General features: G+C 42.5%; 1 protein-coding gene across 3 annotated transcripts in view; it reads left to right on the top strand.

The window, feature by feature from the left end:
- Positions 1-13,413, top strand: part of NTN4 (netrin 4) — a 121,912-nt gene that overhangs the window by 91,140 nt on the left and 17,359 nt on the right. For 2 of the 3 annotated variants that reach the window (XM_038756357.1, XM_038756356.1), the window contains exon 6: positions 8,223-8,285. The exons of the other annotated variant lie outside the window; for it this stretch is intronic. In XM_038756357.1, the coding sequence (XP_038612285.1) occupies positions 8,223-8,285 (63 nt within the window). The remainder of the gene's footprint in view (positions 1-8,222; positions 8,286-13,413) is intronic. 3 annotated transcript variants of the gene reach the window in all.

Genomic DNA, 13,413 nt, shown 5'->3' with positions numbered 1-13,413 from the left:
CTCACCTTAAGTCTCCCCGCCAACAATGCCAGGGATTGATCGACAGTGCCAATCGTGTATGTGTTTTATCAGCTCTGGGGCTGAGGTCAGTCTGCTACTTGGGTTTATTTAGGTTTTCCTGGTGGGGTGGCCAGAGAAGATGGGGATTAAGTGACAAGAAGGGAAGGAAACCCAGCTACTTGGGTTTATTTAGGTTTTCCTGGTGGGGTGGCCAGAGAAGATGGGGATTAAGTGACAAGAAGGGAAGGAAACCCAGCTCCTCCCACTGGCCTTTACCATAGGTGGGCCCATTTAAATCAGAATTTTTGCTGCAACATCAGCTAATAAAGACATCTGATAACCCCCACGTTATCAATCAGTCAGTCAGTGGTATTTTGTTGAGAGCATTGTAGTAAGTGCTTGGAAGAGTGCATTACAGCAGAGTTGAATGTGTCTCTTATGTTATCCTCTCCCAAGTGCTTAGTACAGTATTCGGCACACAGTAAGCACTCCATAAATACAACTGACTGTCTGACCGACTGACTGGTAGACAGTTTCCCTGCACACAACAAGCTTACAGTCTAGAAGACTTCTTCTGTTATCCAGCCTGTCTTCACATTCTCCAGAGCCAGTCACAGATTCCCCGACAATCAATCGATCGTATTTATTGAGCGCTTACTGTGTGCAGAGCACTGTACTAAGAGCTTGGGAAGTACAAGTTGGCAACATATAGAGACGGTCCCTACCCAACAGTGGGCTCACAGTCTAGAAGGGGGAGACAGAGAACAAAACAAAACATATTAACAAAATAAAATAAAATAAAAATAAAATAAACTAAAGTAAACAACATGTTCTCCTCTTAGGTCCTCAAGATTTTTAAAATAGCTGCAACAGAAAAGAATTTTTTTTTAATTGTGGTATTTAGTAAGTGCTTACTATGTGCCAAGTATTGTGCTAAAGATACAAGAGAAGCAGCGTGGCTCAGTGGAAAGAGCATGGGCTTTGGAGGCAGAGGTCATGAGTTCAAACCCCGGCTCCGCCACTTGTCAGCCGTGTGACTTTGGGCAAGTCACTTCACTTCTCTGTGCCTCAGTTCCCTCATCTGTAAAATGAGGATTAAGACTGTGAGCCCCCGTGGGACAATGTGATCACCCTGTAACCTCCCCAGCACTTAGAACAGTGCTTTGCACATAGTAAGCACTTAATAAATGCCATCATTATTATTAATATAATCAGGTCAGAAACAGCCCATGTTCCATGGGGGGCTCACAGACTAAGAGGAAGGAAGAACAGGTACCTTAGCCCCATTTTACAAATGAAGAAACTGAAGCCAAAAGCACTTAAAGTATCTTGCCCCAGGTTATACAGCGGCAAGTGGCGGAGTCAGTATTAAAACCCAGATCCTCTGACTCTCAAGCCATGCTCTTTCTATTAGTGAGTTCATCATATTTATTGAGTGTTTTCTGTGTGCAGAGGACTGTACTAAGCGCTTGGGAGAATACAACCGGCAATGTAGCAGGCACATTCCCCTGCCCACAATGAGTTTACTATTTAGAGGGGCGAGACAGACATTAATATAAATAAATACATTACAGATCTGTACATAAGCGCTACTTCTTGTATTCAAAAACAGTACACCCATCAGTAACATTAATCAATTGATCAATAACATTTATTGAGCACCTACTGTATACGTAAAGAGCCCTATATTAAACATTTGGGAGAGCTCCTGCCCGCAAGGAGCTTACAGTCTAGTGGGGAAGACTTACAAAATAAATTATAATAACTTCCCTAGGAGGAAACTCCTGGGATCTGCCTCAAAGGAGAGAAGCTGTTCTCTTTCCCCACCAAGCCACCTGGACTTCTGTCACCCTATGCTTCAGTTAGGGAAGTGATCAAAAGCCATTACATATGCCTTCTCAAACTTTAAAACACTGGGAAGGCCGCAATTATATCAGTGTTTATCTTGTTATATTTGTAGGATTCCCCCACACTGTGTGTCATTGAGACCTCTAAATAATTTCTATTCAGAGTAAACTGATGTTGTCGCAACTGTTGACTCACCCAAATAAAGAATAATGCTAGCTTATCATTTATACTAACAAGAGTCTCCTTTAGATATTTAGGTTTTAGGCATATGTGTTAGAGAACACATCTAAGTTTTAGCATGCCCTAGTAGAAAGAGCATGATCCTGGAAGTCAGAGGACCTGGGTTCTTCTAATCCCCGCTCTGCCAATTGCTTGTTGGGTGACCCTGGGCAAGTCTCGGTGCCTAAGTTTCCTTAGCTGTAAAATGGAGAATAAATGCCTGCTCTCTCTCTCTCTCCTGCTTAGAGTCTGAGCTCCAAGTGGGCAGGGGCTGTGTCTAACCTAATTAATTTGAACCTACCCCAGCACACAGAACAATGTTTAACACATAGTAAGCACTTAACAAATACCATAAAAATGGTCATTTAATCAGACAACAGATTGTTTGAAGACAGTAATAACTGTACCATGTTGCACAGTCTAACTCTATGAAAGAAGAAGCATTTTTTTGTGTATTTAGCAAGAGGTGAATCTCTTGAAAACTTGGCATGCAAACGTACTACCTGGCAAGAAACTTCTCATATAGTCAACAGAGCAAGTTGGTATCGCTAACACCTTCATTCAGCTTTCACATTTAGTCATCAGTCAGCTGTTGAATCCTGTCCATTCTTCCTCCAAAACTAGTAGAAAAGACCAGTTTGAGCATTGTTTTCACATCTGAGAAACAGTGTGGATAGAATACGGGCCTGAGAGTCAGAAGGACTTGGGTTCTAATCCTGATTCTGCCGCTTGTCTGCTGGGTGACTTTGGGCAAGTCACTTCACTTCTCTGTGCCTCAGTGACTTCATCTGTAAATTGGGGATTAAGATTGTGAGCCCCTGTGGAACATGGACCGTATCCAACCTGGATAGCTTGTATCTACCCCAGGGCTTAGTATGTGCCTCCACATAGTAAGCACTTAACAAATACTGTTTTAAAAAATGGAGAATTTGTCTTTAGGAATGTTAAATTTGAGGCACTGGCAGGACGTCCAGGTGTAGATGTCCTGGAGGCAAGAGGAGATGCGGGATTGTAGGTTAGGTAACAGGTAGAGATTTAAGAGATGATTTGGGGAAATTTGCATATAGAGGTGATTGCTGAGCCATGTTACCTGAAGAACATTCTGAAACAATGAGTGTACAGCAAGAAGACAAGGGGTTTCAGAACAGAGCCTCAAAGTACACCTACATTTAGTGGGTAAAAGGCAGCAGAGGCCAGCAAATGAAACTGAGAAGCAGGGCTGTGCAGTGGGCTCTCAGTAAATATAAAGCAAAAACAGAAGCGAAAGAAAATAATTTGTCTAAAGGCATTTCCAAAGATGCTAACCTCTTATGCTCTACTGAGAGCTCACCTCCTCCAGGAGGCCTTCCCAGACTGAGCCCCTTCCTTCCTCTCCCCCTCGTCCCCCTCTCCATCCCCCTCATCTTACCTCCTTCCCTTCCCCACAGCACCTGTATATATGTATATATGTTTGTACATATTTATTACTCTATTTTACTTGTACATATCAATTCTATTTATTTTATTTTGTTAGTATGTTTGGTTTTGTTCTCTGTCTCCCCCTTTTAGACTGTGAGCCCACTGTTGGGTAGGGACTGTCTCTATATGTTGCCAACTTGTACTTCCCAAGCGCTTAGTACAGTGCTCTGCACACAGTAAGCGCTCAATAAATGCGATTGATTGATTGATTGATTATGCCATTTCCAGGTTCCCTGAGTAACTGTTCATCATCATCACATTCAAATCTGTTTGATTTTTTTTGTTCAACACGTGGGTCCTTTGATAATAATTATAATTATAATGGTATTTGTTAAGCGCCTACTATGTGCCCAGCACTGTTCTAAGCGCTTGATGAATTCTGAGGGCCCCTGGAGGGTGATAGACACACATGGTTTGTTGATTAGTTGCTTGAAATCCCACCGAATTGGGTTTGGAGACTTCCTTTATTGTAAAAAACACTGTCATGTCTTGCTGTCCTGTTTTATGAAAAGAGTTGATTTGAGAAGTCAGTGGAAAATATGTAGATTTTTGCCTAGATCTCAGTTATTCTCCTGCCTGATTAGACGTACAAGACAGTTGGGGAGGAAGGTAGGAAGAGACTCAAAGGGTTGAATAGAGTTCTCAGTTCATGGATTCTCCCAACAGTTCTATGAAGGGACCAAGTGAAAGAAAATTTCCTGCAATTTCTAGGTTGTTTTGTCATTCAGTGGGCACTGCCAACTTTTACAGATTTTCTGATCTCCTTTTTGGAGTTCATGTTATCTTTCCTTATCACCTGCAGTTGCATGGAAGTAAAATATTATAAGCGAATACAAGTGGAGTTTGAAATCCCTTCTCCATTCTGATCACTGACTCTGTGGAGAACTTTTGGAGACATTGTAAAAAACTGCTTATGGTTTATACCTGAAGAAATGTCAAAATGTTGTTTTATATTAGGTTTGTGGTAGAACGAGAATGCCTAATGTGGTGATCTGCAATGTTTTTTACTTACAAATAATCAAATGAGTTCAACATTCACCCTCAGAGGCACTAAGGAAATAGAAAAGACACTAAGACTATGGTAAATAAAGTTTATCATTAAATCATAATCCTTCAGGATTCTTTACGGATGTGTCTAGGTGAACTATGCAGTGAACTATGTATGTTTGCTCTCCACTGAATATGAGTTTTGGGTAATCAGACATGTAACTTGCTGTATTTCTTTCACTTTACCTGCAAGTTCATTAGCAATCTCTTTTTCTAGGATTATTGTTATTATTGTTGTTACTTTTGTATCTTTTAAGTTCTCACAGTTACCCTTCTCTCAAATGGATATCCTTGACACTATTCATGACTCCTCCCTCCCTTTCAACCCCCATATTCAGTTTGTCATCAAATCTTGTTAGTTCTTCCTACACAACATTTCTTTTCAGTCGAAATGACCACCAAGCTGGCCCAGGAACCTATATCTCCCATTTCACTACTTCATCAGCCTCCTCACTGGTCTCCCTGTCTTCAGTCTTTTCCTCTCTGTTCCATATTTTACTCTGCTGCCAAGATCATTTTTCTAAAATGTCATTCTGTACACATCTCCCCATTCCTCCAAAACTTCCAGAGGTTGTCCATTTCACTCCACAGCACTTAGAAACTTTTGTCAGTTGACTTTAAAGCGGTCTCTTTCCCTCCTATTTATGCACTCTCTTCTCCCACTCCCCTCCCGCTCGCACTCTTCATTTCTCTCAAGCTGATCTCCTCACTGAACCTCATCCTCATCTCTCCTGTTGTCAACCTCTTTCTCAGGCCTCCCCCTTGTTTGGAACTTACTCCCCCCTGCCTTTCCAAATGACCACAGCTCTCCTCATCTTTGAAGCCCTTCTGAAATCACATCTCTTCCAGAAGGCCTTCACCAATTAATTCCTAGTTTCCCCATTTTATATCCTCTCAACTCCCTCTTCAACCTACCTGCCACCACCTAAGTATTTAAATACAACCTGGTAGCACTTACGTACACATATGTATAGTAAAATCTCAGAAAGTCCAACATGTATCCTGTTGCCAGTAGGGATTTTGTTTTATTAAATCTCATTTTTGAGATCTTGGAGAATCCTTTTAGCCAATCAAGCCACAGCTAGTGTTTATGAAAAGGTTGAAAGTCCTTTTGAATGGTGACTGCTTGATGTTGAAATGGGAACTGAGAATCTCAGTTGCTCTGCCCACCAAAAATCTTGTCTTTATGGCCAATCTCAGTTATGATACTAAATGCCCAGTGGATCCGGTCTATGTGACCTCTCCTCCCAGTGAAAGTCTGTCTTAATTAGCATATGAAAAACCATGCATTTCACCCAAACACCAGAAAACTGGGTAGCAAGTGATCTAAAAATAATTTGCAGATTGCTTGATAGTGTAGTGTACCAAAACAGACAGATTCAGCAATTCATGAGGGCTTGTAGGATCCCACTGGACAGGGTCAAGTCTGTGCTCCAGGATTTTTTTTAATGGTATTTGTTAGGCACTTACTATGTGTCAAACACTGGGGTCGGTACAAGTTAATTAGGTTGGACACAGTCCCTGTCCCACATGGGGCTCACAGTCTAATTAGGAAGGCCCATAGTAGAACCAAGGCATAGAGAAGTTAAGCAACTTCCCCGAGATCACCCAGCAAGTAAGCAGAGCCAGGATTAGAACCCAGGTCCTCTGCTTCTCAGACCCGTACTCTTTCCACTAGGCCATGCTGCTTCTCTTTCCTTCGAGAGTTGAGACATCCTACTTTAGGACTGTAGAAAAGCAGCATCACCTAGTGTTTAGAGCTTGGGCTTGGGTGTCACAGTGACCTGGGTTCTAATCCCTGCTCTGCCACTTGTCTGCTGTGTGACCTTGGGCAAGTCATTTCACTTCTCTGTGCCTCAGCTACCACATCTGTAAAATGGAGGTTAAGACTGTGAGCCCCGTGTGGGACATGGACTGTGTCCTACCTCATTAGCTTGTATCTACCCCAGCGCCTAGTACAGTATCTGGCACATAGTACGAGCTTAATAAATACCATTTTTTAAAAAAGAAAAAACTGTTCCCTTTCAAACTGCAGTGCCATTAAAGCCGCACAAGTTCATTTTACTTCACATGGAGCACATAGACATCTTTGTTATTCTCAAGGAGCAACTGTGAATGATTATACTTCAGAACCAGGATGAAGTAACTGTTTACGAAAGGCAGTGTTTTTAATAGAACAAGTGACTTGGCAGAATGGTTGGGAAGGTTTGACCTGATAGAAAAACTTGGAAGTTCAAAAACAAATAAAACCAGAGGAGGAAGAAGGGAACGGGTAAAAGGGAGTGTAGCGGTGTCCCTATCAAGATCAGATGAAGTGCGCTTTTGGGAAAAGGAATAAGTAGCACATCTCTGAGATTCTTTTCTGTGCTGGCTTGCTCTGGGGCTCGGCCAGGGCCTCTTGTGCTCCTGAGGGACTTTGGTGGCAGTTTTGTACCTCCAGTGAGCACCAGGGTTGTTGGGGATTTTCTCCCTCCTGCCCAGCCCCTGGGTGACATTTGGAGCTAAAGAACAAGGGTTTCACATACCCCATCAGGCTACTGAGCCCAGGTGCTGGTTTTTTTCCTCCTCCCCTTGATCTGGGACCAATTAAGGACTTTGGGGGAATTAGGTGATTAGGTGTCCTGAGTTAGGTGGGACAGTCTCAAAATTTCAAGATCTGTCCCACCTCCTCCCTTAGATTCTGCGGAATACATTTGTGCCCAAAAAAAACCTAAAAGGAAAAAGAAAACTCAGCCAATGATGGGATCCTGAAAGGTGGGTATCTACTCCTCTCCCTCCCCTACATGGGGGTAGAAGGAGGAAGAAGAAGACGAGAGACTGTGGACAGAAGGCTGAGAGGGAGAAAGGACGATACGAGAGGAGGAGAGCAGAAAAAGGCTAGTGTCAGGAAACAAGTGAGCTGTTGAGAGAGGCAAAGAGTGTCAGGGACTGACAAAGTGAAGCTTAGAAAGGCAAAGAGACATCTATCGACAGAAAGCAGAGGACAACCAAGAGATATTCATTCATTCAATTGTATTTATTGAGCACTTACTGTGTGCAGAGCACCCTACTAAGCACTTGGAAAGAACAATTTGGCAACAAATAGAGACACTCCCTACCCAACAAAAGGCTCACAAGTCTACAAGATAGAGACCAAGGACAGAGGGAGAGAGAAAGCTCACCCCCCAGTTTCCCTTTACACTGAAATGCTGTGTGTAGCTTGAAAAAGAGAAGGAAAATGAGGAGGGCCACAGCAAAGCCTGGGCAGGAGAGTATAGACATTGCTGAAAGTGAAGTGAAGGGTTTTCCATCAGTCCAAAGGCACGGGGAAATGTTAGCACATTGCTTTTTAAATAAATCATCTTGGGAGCTGATAAATTGATTGGGTCCCTTGGGAAGGTGTACTAATTTTTCCAGGTAGCAGGGTACCTCTTAACAGATAAAAGAATTAGGCCTGATGAACACCCACAGGAAGGCTTATTGGCCAGTGTGTTTTAATTACTAGTATAAACTTCATTGAGGTCAAGGGTCTGATAAGAGAACTTTTACAGTGTAACATTAAAGGGCCAATGAAATAGAGTCTGGGAAGTGGTAAAAGCATTATAATGTCTGTAATTATTTCAATGAGTGAAATTCATTTTTAAATATGTCTTTTCATCTTTGTTTTATAGCTATTCTTCCTCTATGGAAAATAGTTGATAGTAAAAGGAAAGGAGAAAACAGTACCAAAAAAGGTAGTCAATTTTTTAATTTTCTTCTCTTCTCAAATGTTGTGAGTTTTCAATGTGAATGTTTTAACACCTAATAATTTTCCCTTTCTACTCAAAGCTGTGTACCCTGCTCATCTCCTGCCACATGCCTTCCCTTGCATGTGACATGGGAGGTAGCAGAGTTTCTAAAATGACCTTGTTGTCAGAAGGGCTCTCTCAGGAATTTTGCGGGTCCTTGGCCTTTTCAGTGGCAAAACAGTGTGGGGAGTCTGGGAGGCACTATTTCTGAGCAGCGACGAAAGGAACCGAAAAGCAACTTCTTTCAAAGCTGAGAACCTTGAACTTCTAATTCTGTTTTCAGAAAAGCTAAATCGGGAGTACCATGCTGTTTTTATCGTCCAGTGTAGCTTTTACTAACCGGATGTCAAAAGCTGGACGAGTCCAAACACCAGGAAAGCGCTGAAGAAGTCAGCTGCTGCTAGCAAAATTGTTAGGGCCAAAATCCTAACTTTTGAGAACCCGAATTAGGGTGGGAAAGGGATCTATAGGAGTGGAGCCCAATGGGAGGAGGGAAGATAGAAGAGACGGAGACATAGACAGAGGAAGGCAGAAAAACACAGGACCAGAAGCAGAGAGAGAGTGGCAGACAGGCCTGAACAAGGAGAGAGAGGCAGAAAGATGAACACACAAACACACACACAGACACACACACACCACCACCCCCAGAGAGAAAAAGAGAGGCAGAGAGAAAATCATACTGTTGAGCCAATACATACACACCTAGATTGGCACAAAACACCCAAACACAAAATAAGTTATTCTTTTATTTAACGACATCAGCAACGGCAGCAGCCCTCCGCTCTGTATCAGAGCAGCGTGAAACGAGGCTACTACTCCACTCCCTCAGGTTGGGCTGCTACTCTCTGGCTCCTGCCAGTGTCGCTACCAGGCTCCCTGTTGCCGCCTCTCTCCAGGCTGCTGCCACAGAGCAAAGAAGGCCGAAAGGCCAGGGGCACGGCCCAGCAGAGAAGTGGAAGAGAAGCATAGCTGCAATGGGCCGAGGTGGCTGTGGGCAACTCATGGCAGCTTTTCTTCCCTTGCTCCACCAATCCCATCGTCATCTCTATTTCTTCAGCTTCCCCTCCCATCCCCACTGCTGCCCCAGGGAGCAGCCCGCATCCGTGACAGAATGACAGAAGAGTTAGAAGGGGAAATTCTGAGGAGCCAGTGACATCAGAGGCTTAGCATCGCTGCTGCTGTTCTGTTCGTCCTTTAACTGCTCCTGTAGGTTTCTCTATGTGCATGCCTCTGTTTGTAGAGCACTGTGTTTTCCAGAAAAAAAAAAACCCACAAAAAAAACCTTTGTTTTTGAAACCAGCTATTTGCTGGTCTCCAGTGCATCGGGAAAGAATTTCAAAACAGACATCTGCGTCGGTCCTCATGATCAGTCACAGCATGTTGTATTGTACTCTTCCAATGGCTTACTTAGTACAGTAGCGTGCACATAAGAAAAGCAAAATAAATACCATTGATTGATTGATTCATTCATTAATTTGCCCTAGGTCAATTAAGATGAGCAAATTTGCGATAAACTTATTGCCATAAGTAATAGTAATAGCATTTATTGGGAGCCTACTTGTTGCTGTGCTTTGCACATAGTAAGCGCTTAACAAATACCAAAATTATTATTATTATTACTGTACTAAGCACTTGGAAAGTACCAAATAGCCAAGTGGCACGTTCCCCACCACGAGGAACTCACCATCCAACGAACATATAAGTCAACGACAGAATTATGATTTTGCAGGCCCTTGGGGAATGAGACGTGTTTTTAGACACCCTCTGACCTGCCTCACTCATGGTGCAGCAAGCATTTCCTTTACAGGAAGGAGATTTTTGGTTCTAGTGGAATCATTTACAAATATATTTGGGCAATTACGTAAATACTCCCGTTTTCCAAAACATCTGCCTTGCTAAAAAGTGGGCTGCAGATAGGATGGTCTAGATTAAATGTTTTGGAAACAAATGTTTTGTACATTCCTGTAGCTTTTAGTTTGCCAATACAAACATGGCATTCACCTTTCCAGAAAATAGGTTGGGCTATCCCTTGAGATACCAGGCTGTCATTTAAGGACACTTCAACTCAGCAGTGTAACTATGAATTAAAATAAACTAAATAACGAAGAACCACAGTGTTATTAGTTCATTCTTCCGTACTGAGATTTACTTTCTGTAACAAAGAGAAAGCCAATACTGAGGCCTGTGATTTCTGGTGCTCAAATTAGATCTCTCCTACTAAAGTTTATGAGATAGACATGGATAGACTTGTCCATTTACTACTTTGGCATCTACCAGGGAAAATTGTACTCAAGCACTATTAGGGAAGCAGTGTGGCGTAGTGGAAAAAACTGAGGCTTGGGGGTCACGGGACCTGCATTCTAACCCCAGCTCTGCCACTTGCCTGCTGTGTGACCCCGGGTAAGTCACTTAGTGTCTCTGTGTCGCAATTTCCTCATCTATAAAATGGGAATTGGGTACCTGTTCACTCTCCCCCTTAGACAGTGATCCTCAAGTGAGATGGATTGCACACAATCTGATTATCTTGTATGTATTATAATGATAATAATAATTGTGGTATTTAAGTGCTTACTATATGCCAGGCACTGTACTAAGCACTGGGTGGATACAAGCAAATTGGTTTGGCCACAGTCCTTATCCCACATGGGGATCACAGTCTTCATCCCCATTTTACAGATGAGGTAACTGAGGCACAGAGAAGTGAAGTGTCCTGCCTGAGGCCACACAGAAGACAAGTGGTGGAGCTAGAATTAGAACCCATGACCTTCTGACGCCCAGACCCCTGCTCTATCTATTATGCCAACAGTGCGTGGTACATGAAGAGAAGCAGCATGGCTCAGTGGAAAGAGCATGGGCTTTGGAGTCAGAGGTCGTGAGTTCAAATGCTGGCTCTGCCAATTATCAGATGTGTGACTTTGGGCAAGTCACTTAACTTCTCTGGGCCTCAGTTCCCTCATCTGTAAAACGGGGATGAAGAATGTGAGCCCCTCGTGGGACAACCTGATCACCTTGTAACCTCCCTAGCGCTTAGAACAGTGCTTTGCACATAGTAAGCACTTAATAAATGCCATCATTATTATTATTATTACATAGTAAGCACTTAATAAATACCATTATTATTGTCAGTACCTTATTATTAAGTAATAATTCAGTCATAATTGTCAGTTGAAAATTTGCACTGGATAAAATGATATAGATAACAGGGCACCGGACTAACACCCCTTATAGTTTCATTTTCCCAAACAAATGTAGAGTGCCATCAATACCTATTGCATCTGAGGAACCAGAAAGAAATGTGGCTCCAACAGTATCTAACAGAAATGTATCCAACAGTAACTGCTTGACAAGCTTCCATGTGAGGCAAGCCTCAGTGTGCAGCTCTGAGGAAGAATGCTACCAAAGGTCCTGGAGCATTCTGCCTGGAGCTCCTTCTACATAGTTTCGGGATGGTATTTTTATTTGGTAATTGTGCAAAAAGTCATATTGATGGAAAGGATTGAGAAGTCTGTTTGAATGGATGGTGAAATTGGATTCTGTTTGGGAACTGCCTGGTCACTCCTAAAATGGTAATAAATCATTTTATCTCTCCTCCTAGCCCCCCCCCTACCATTTTTTAAAATAGCTGCACAAGATGTAGTACCCGAGGTCAAATCTTAGAAATGCCCACATCGTTAAATTAGGGCTCAAGATCGGATGGCTGCTGGTTATTATTCACAAAAACAGTTTGCAGCAGTTTGTAGTTTCAACTCTGCCTTAATTAATTAAGCCTTACCAGTTTCTGCCCTTCTTGCACATCAAACCAAAACTTTAGCTAAGTCAAACAGTAGTAAATTATTCAAATAATGGAGGCCCAAAATATAATTGAGATGAATTAGCCAATAGTTTCAAGTGAAAACTGTCTTGTGAATTATCTGGACAATTGATAGTGTTGTGTATCTTTCAACCTGAGTTATCCAGATTATTTGCAGGAATAGAAGCAGCCTGAATGACCCTGAATTTGTTTGGTTTTTACTGTGATGACCTAGCATGAGCAGATTTATTGAATCATGAGCATAAAGAGTTGCATTATCCCTCTTCCCAAACCCAACATCACCCTGTGTTTTTGTCTCTATATATCAGAGTAAATAATTCTAAAATGACGAGTCAATTCTACAATGCCTAGGTTAAACAGGACTGCAGAAAGGCCAACGTATAAGACTTCAGAAATCAGACAGGAAACCAAAATTACAACAATGATTGAGTTCCATGGAGAAAAACAAACAACTGCTTGCCAAAAAAAAATCCTGAAACCACCTGTTTTTTTTCAGCAGAAGCATTTTCTGCCATGTAGTCAACACAGTAACATAGGGATTTGAAGTGGCAGTTCTTATCACAATTTCTACATATCGTCCATAGCCCATCTCCTTGAGAGCAGCATCAGTCTTAGGATTTCATATCCCCACTAGAGTTTGCTTCTTATCTGTGCTTCGTAAAAGGCCTGGGGATCCACTGATTGACCCCTGTTGCCTGGGAGTGCTGGCACCTAGAGTTGTTCCTTTCACCCGACCACCAGTCTCTTGGCCTCCAGAGACATCCCGATGAAGAGCACTTAAGGTCTGCCAAGGTGGCAATGGGTATGTTCCCACGACTGGGCCCTGGGAAAGCCTAAATGATCTCTGCCAGTCAAGTAGGCCTGCTGATGTCAGAATGCCAAGGAGGACTTGGAGGCAAGGCTAAGTGGACCACGATCCCAGAACGATTTCCCTCGCCTTTCTGGCACCAGTCCCACAGATGTTGGTTTGATGTAGAAATTTGATTGTTCCTCCGGTGGAGTTGGGCCCAAAATTTCCAGGCAATAAAACTATCCATTCAAGAAAGCCCTTGTCCCTGGACATTTGGCTAGTATCTTGAGATTGGAATTCACTCTTCTCCTGAAGTACATATTATTAGTAGTCTTCTAATATCCTGCCTCTTAAATAAGTGAAGATTTATTTCTTAAAGGAAAACACCAGATTTTGCTCCAGATTTTAAGAACCCATGCCAGCCTAGATGTTCTAATTAATTTTATTTCCTGTTCAAAGCTGCTTGAGTGCTT

The sequence above is a fragment of the Tachyglossus aculeatus genome, chromosome 14 (genome assembly GCF_015852505.1).
Source record: "Tachyglossus aculeatus isolate mTacAcu1 chromosome 14, mTacAcu1.pri, whole genome shotgun sequence".
NCBI lineage: Eukaryota > Metazoa > Chordata > Mammalia > Monotremata > Tachyglossidae > Tachyglossus > Tachyglossus aculeatus.
The sequence above is the reverse complement of the archived record's forward strand: the minus strand, read 5'-3'. Positions and strand labels throughout refer to the sequence as shown.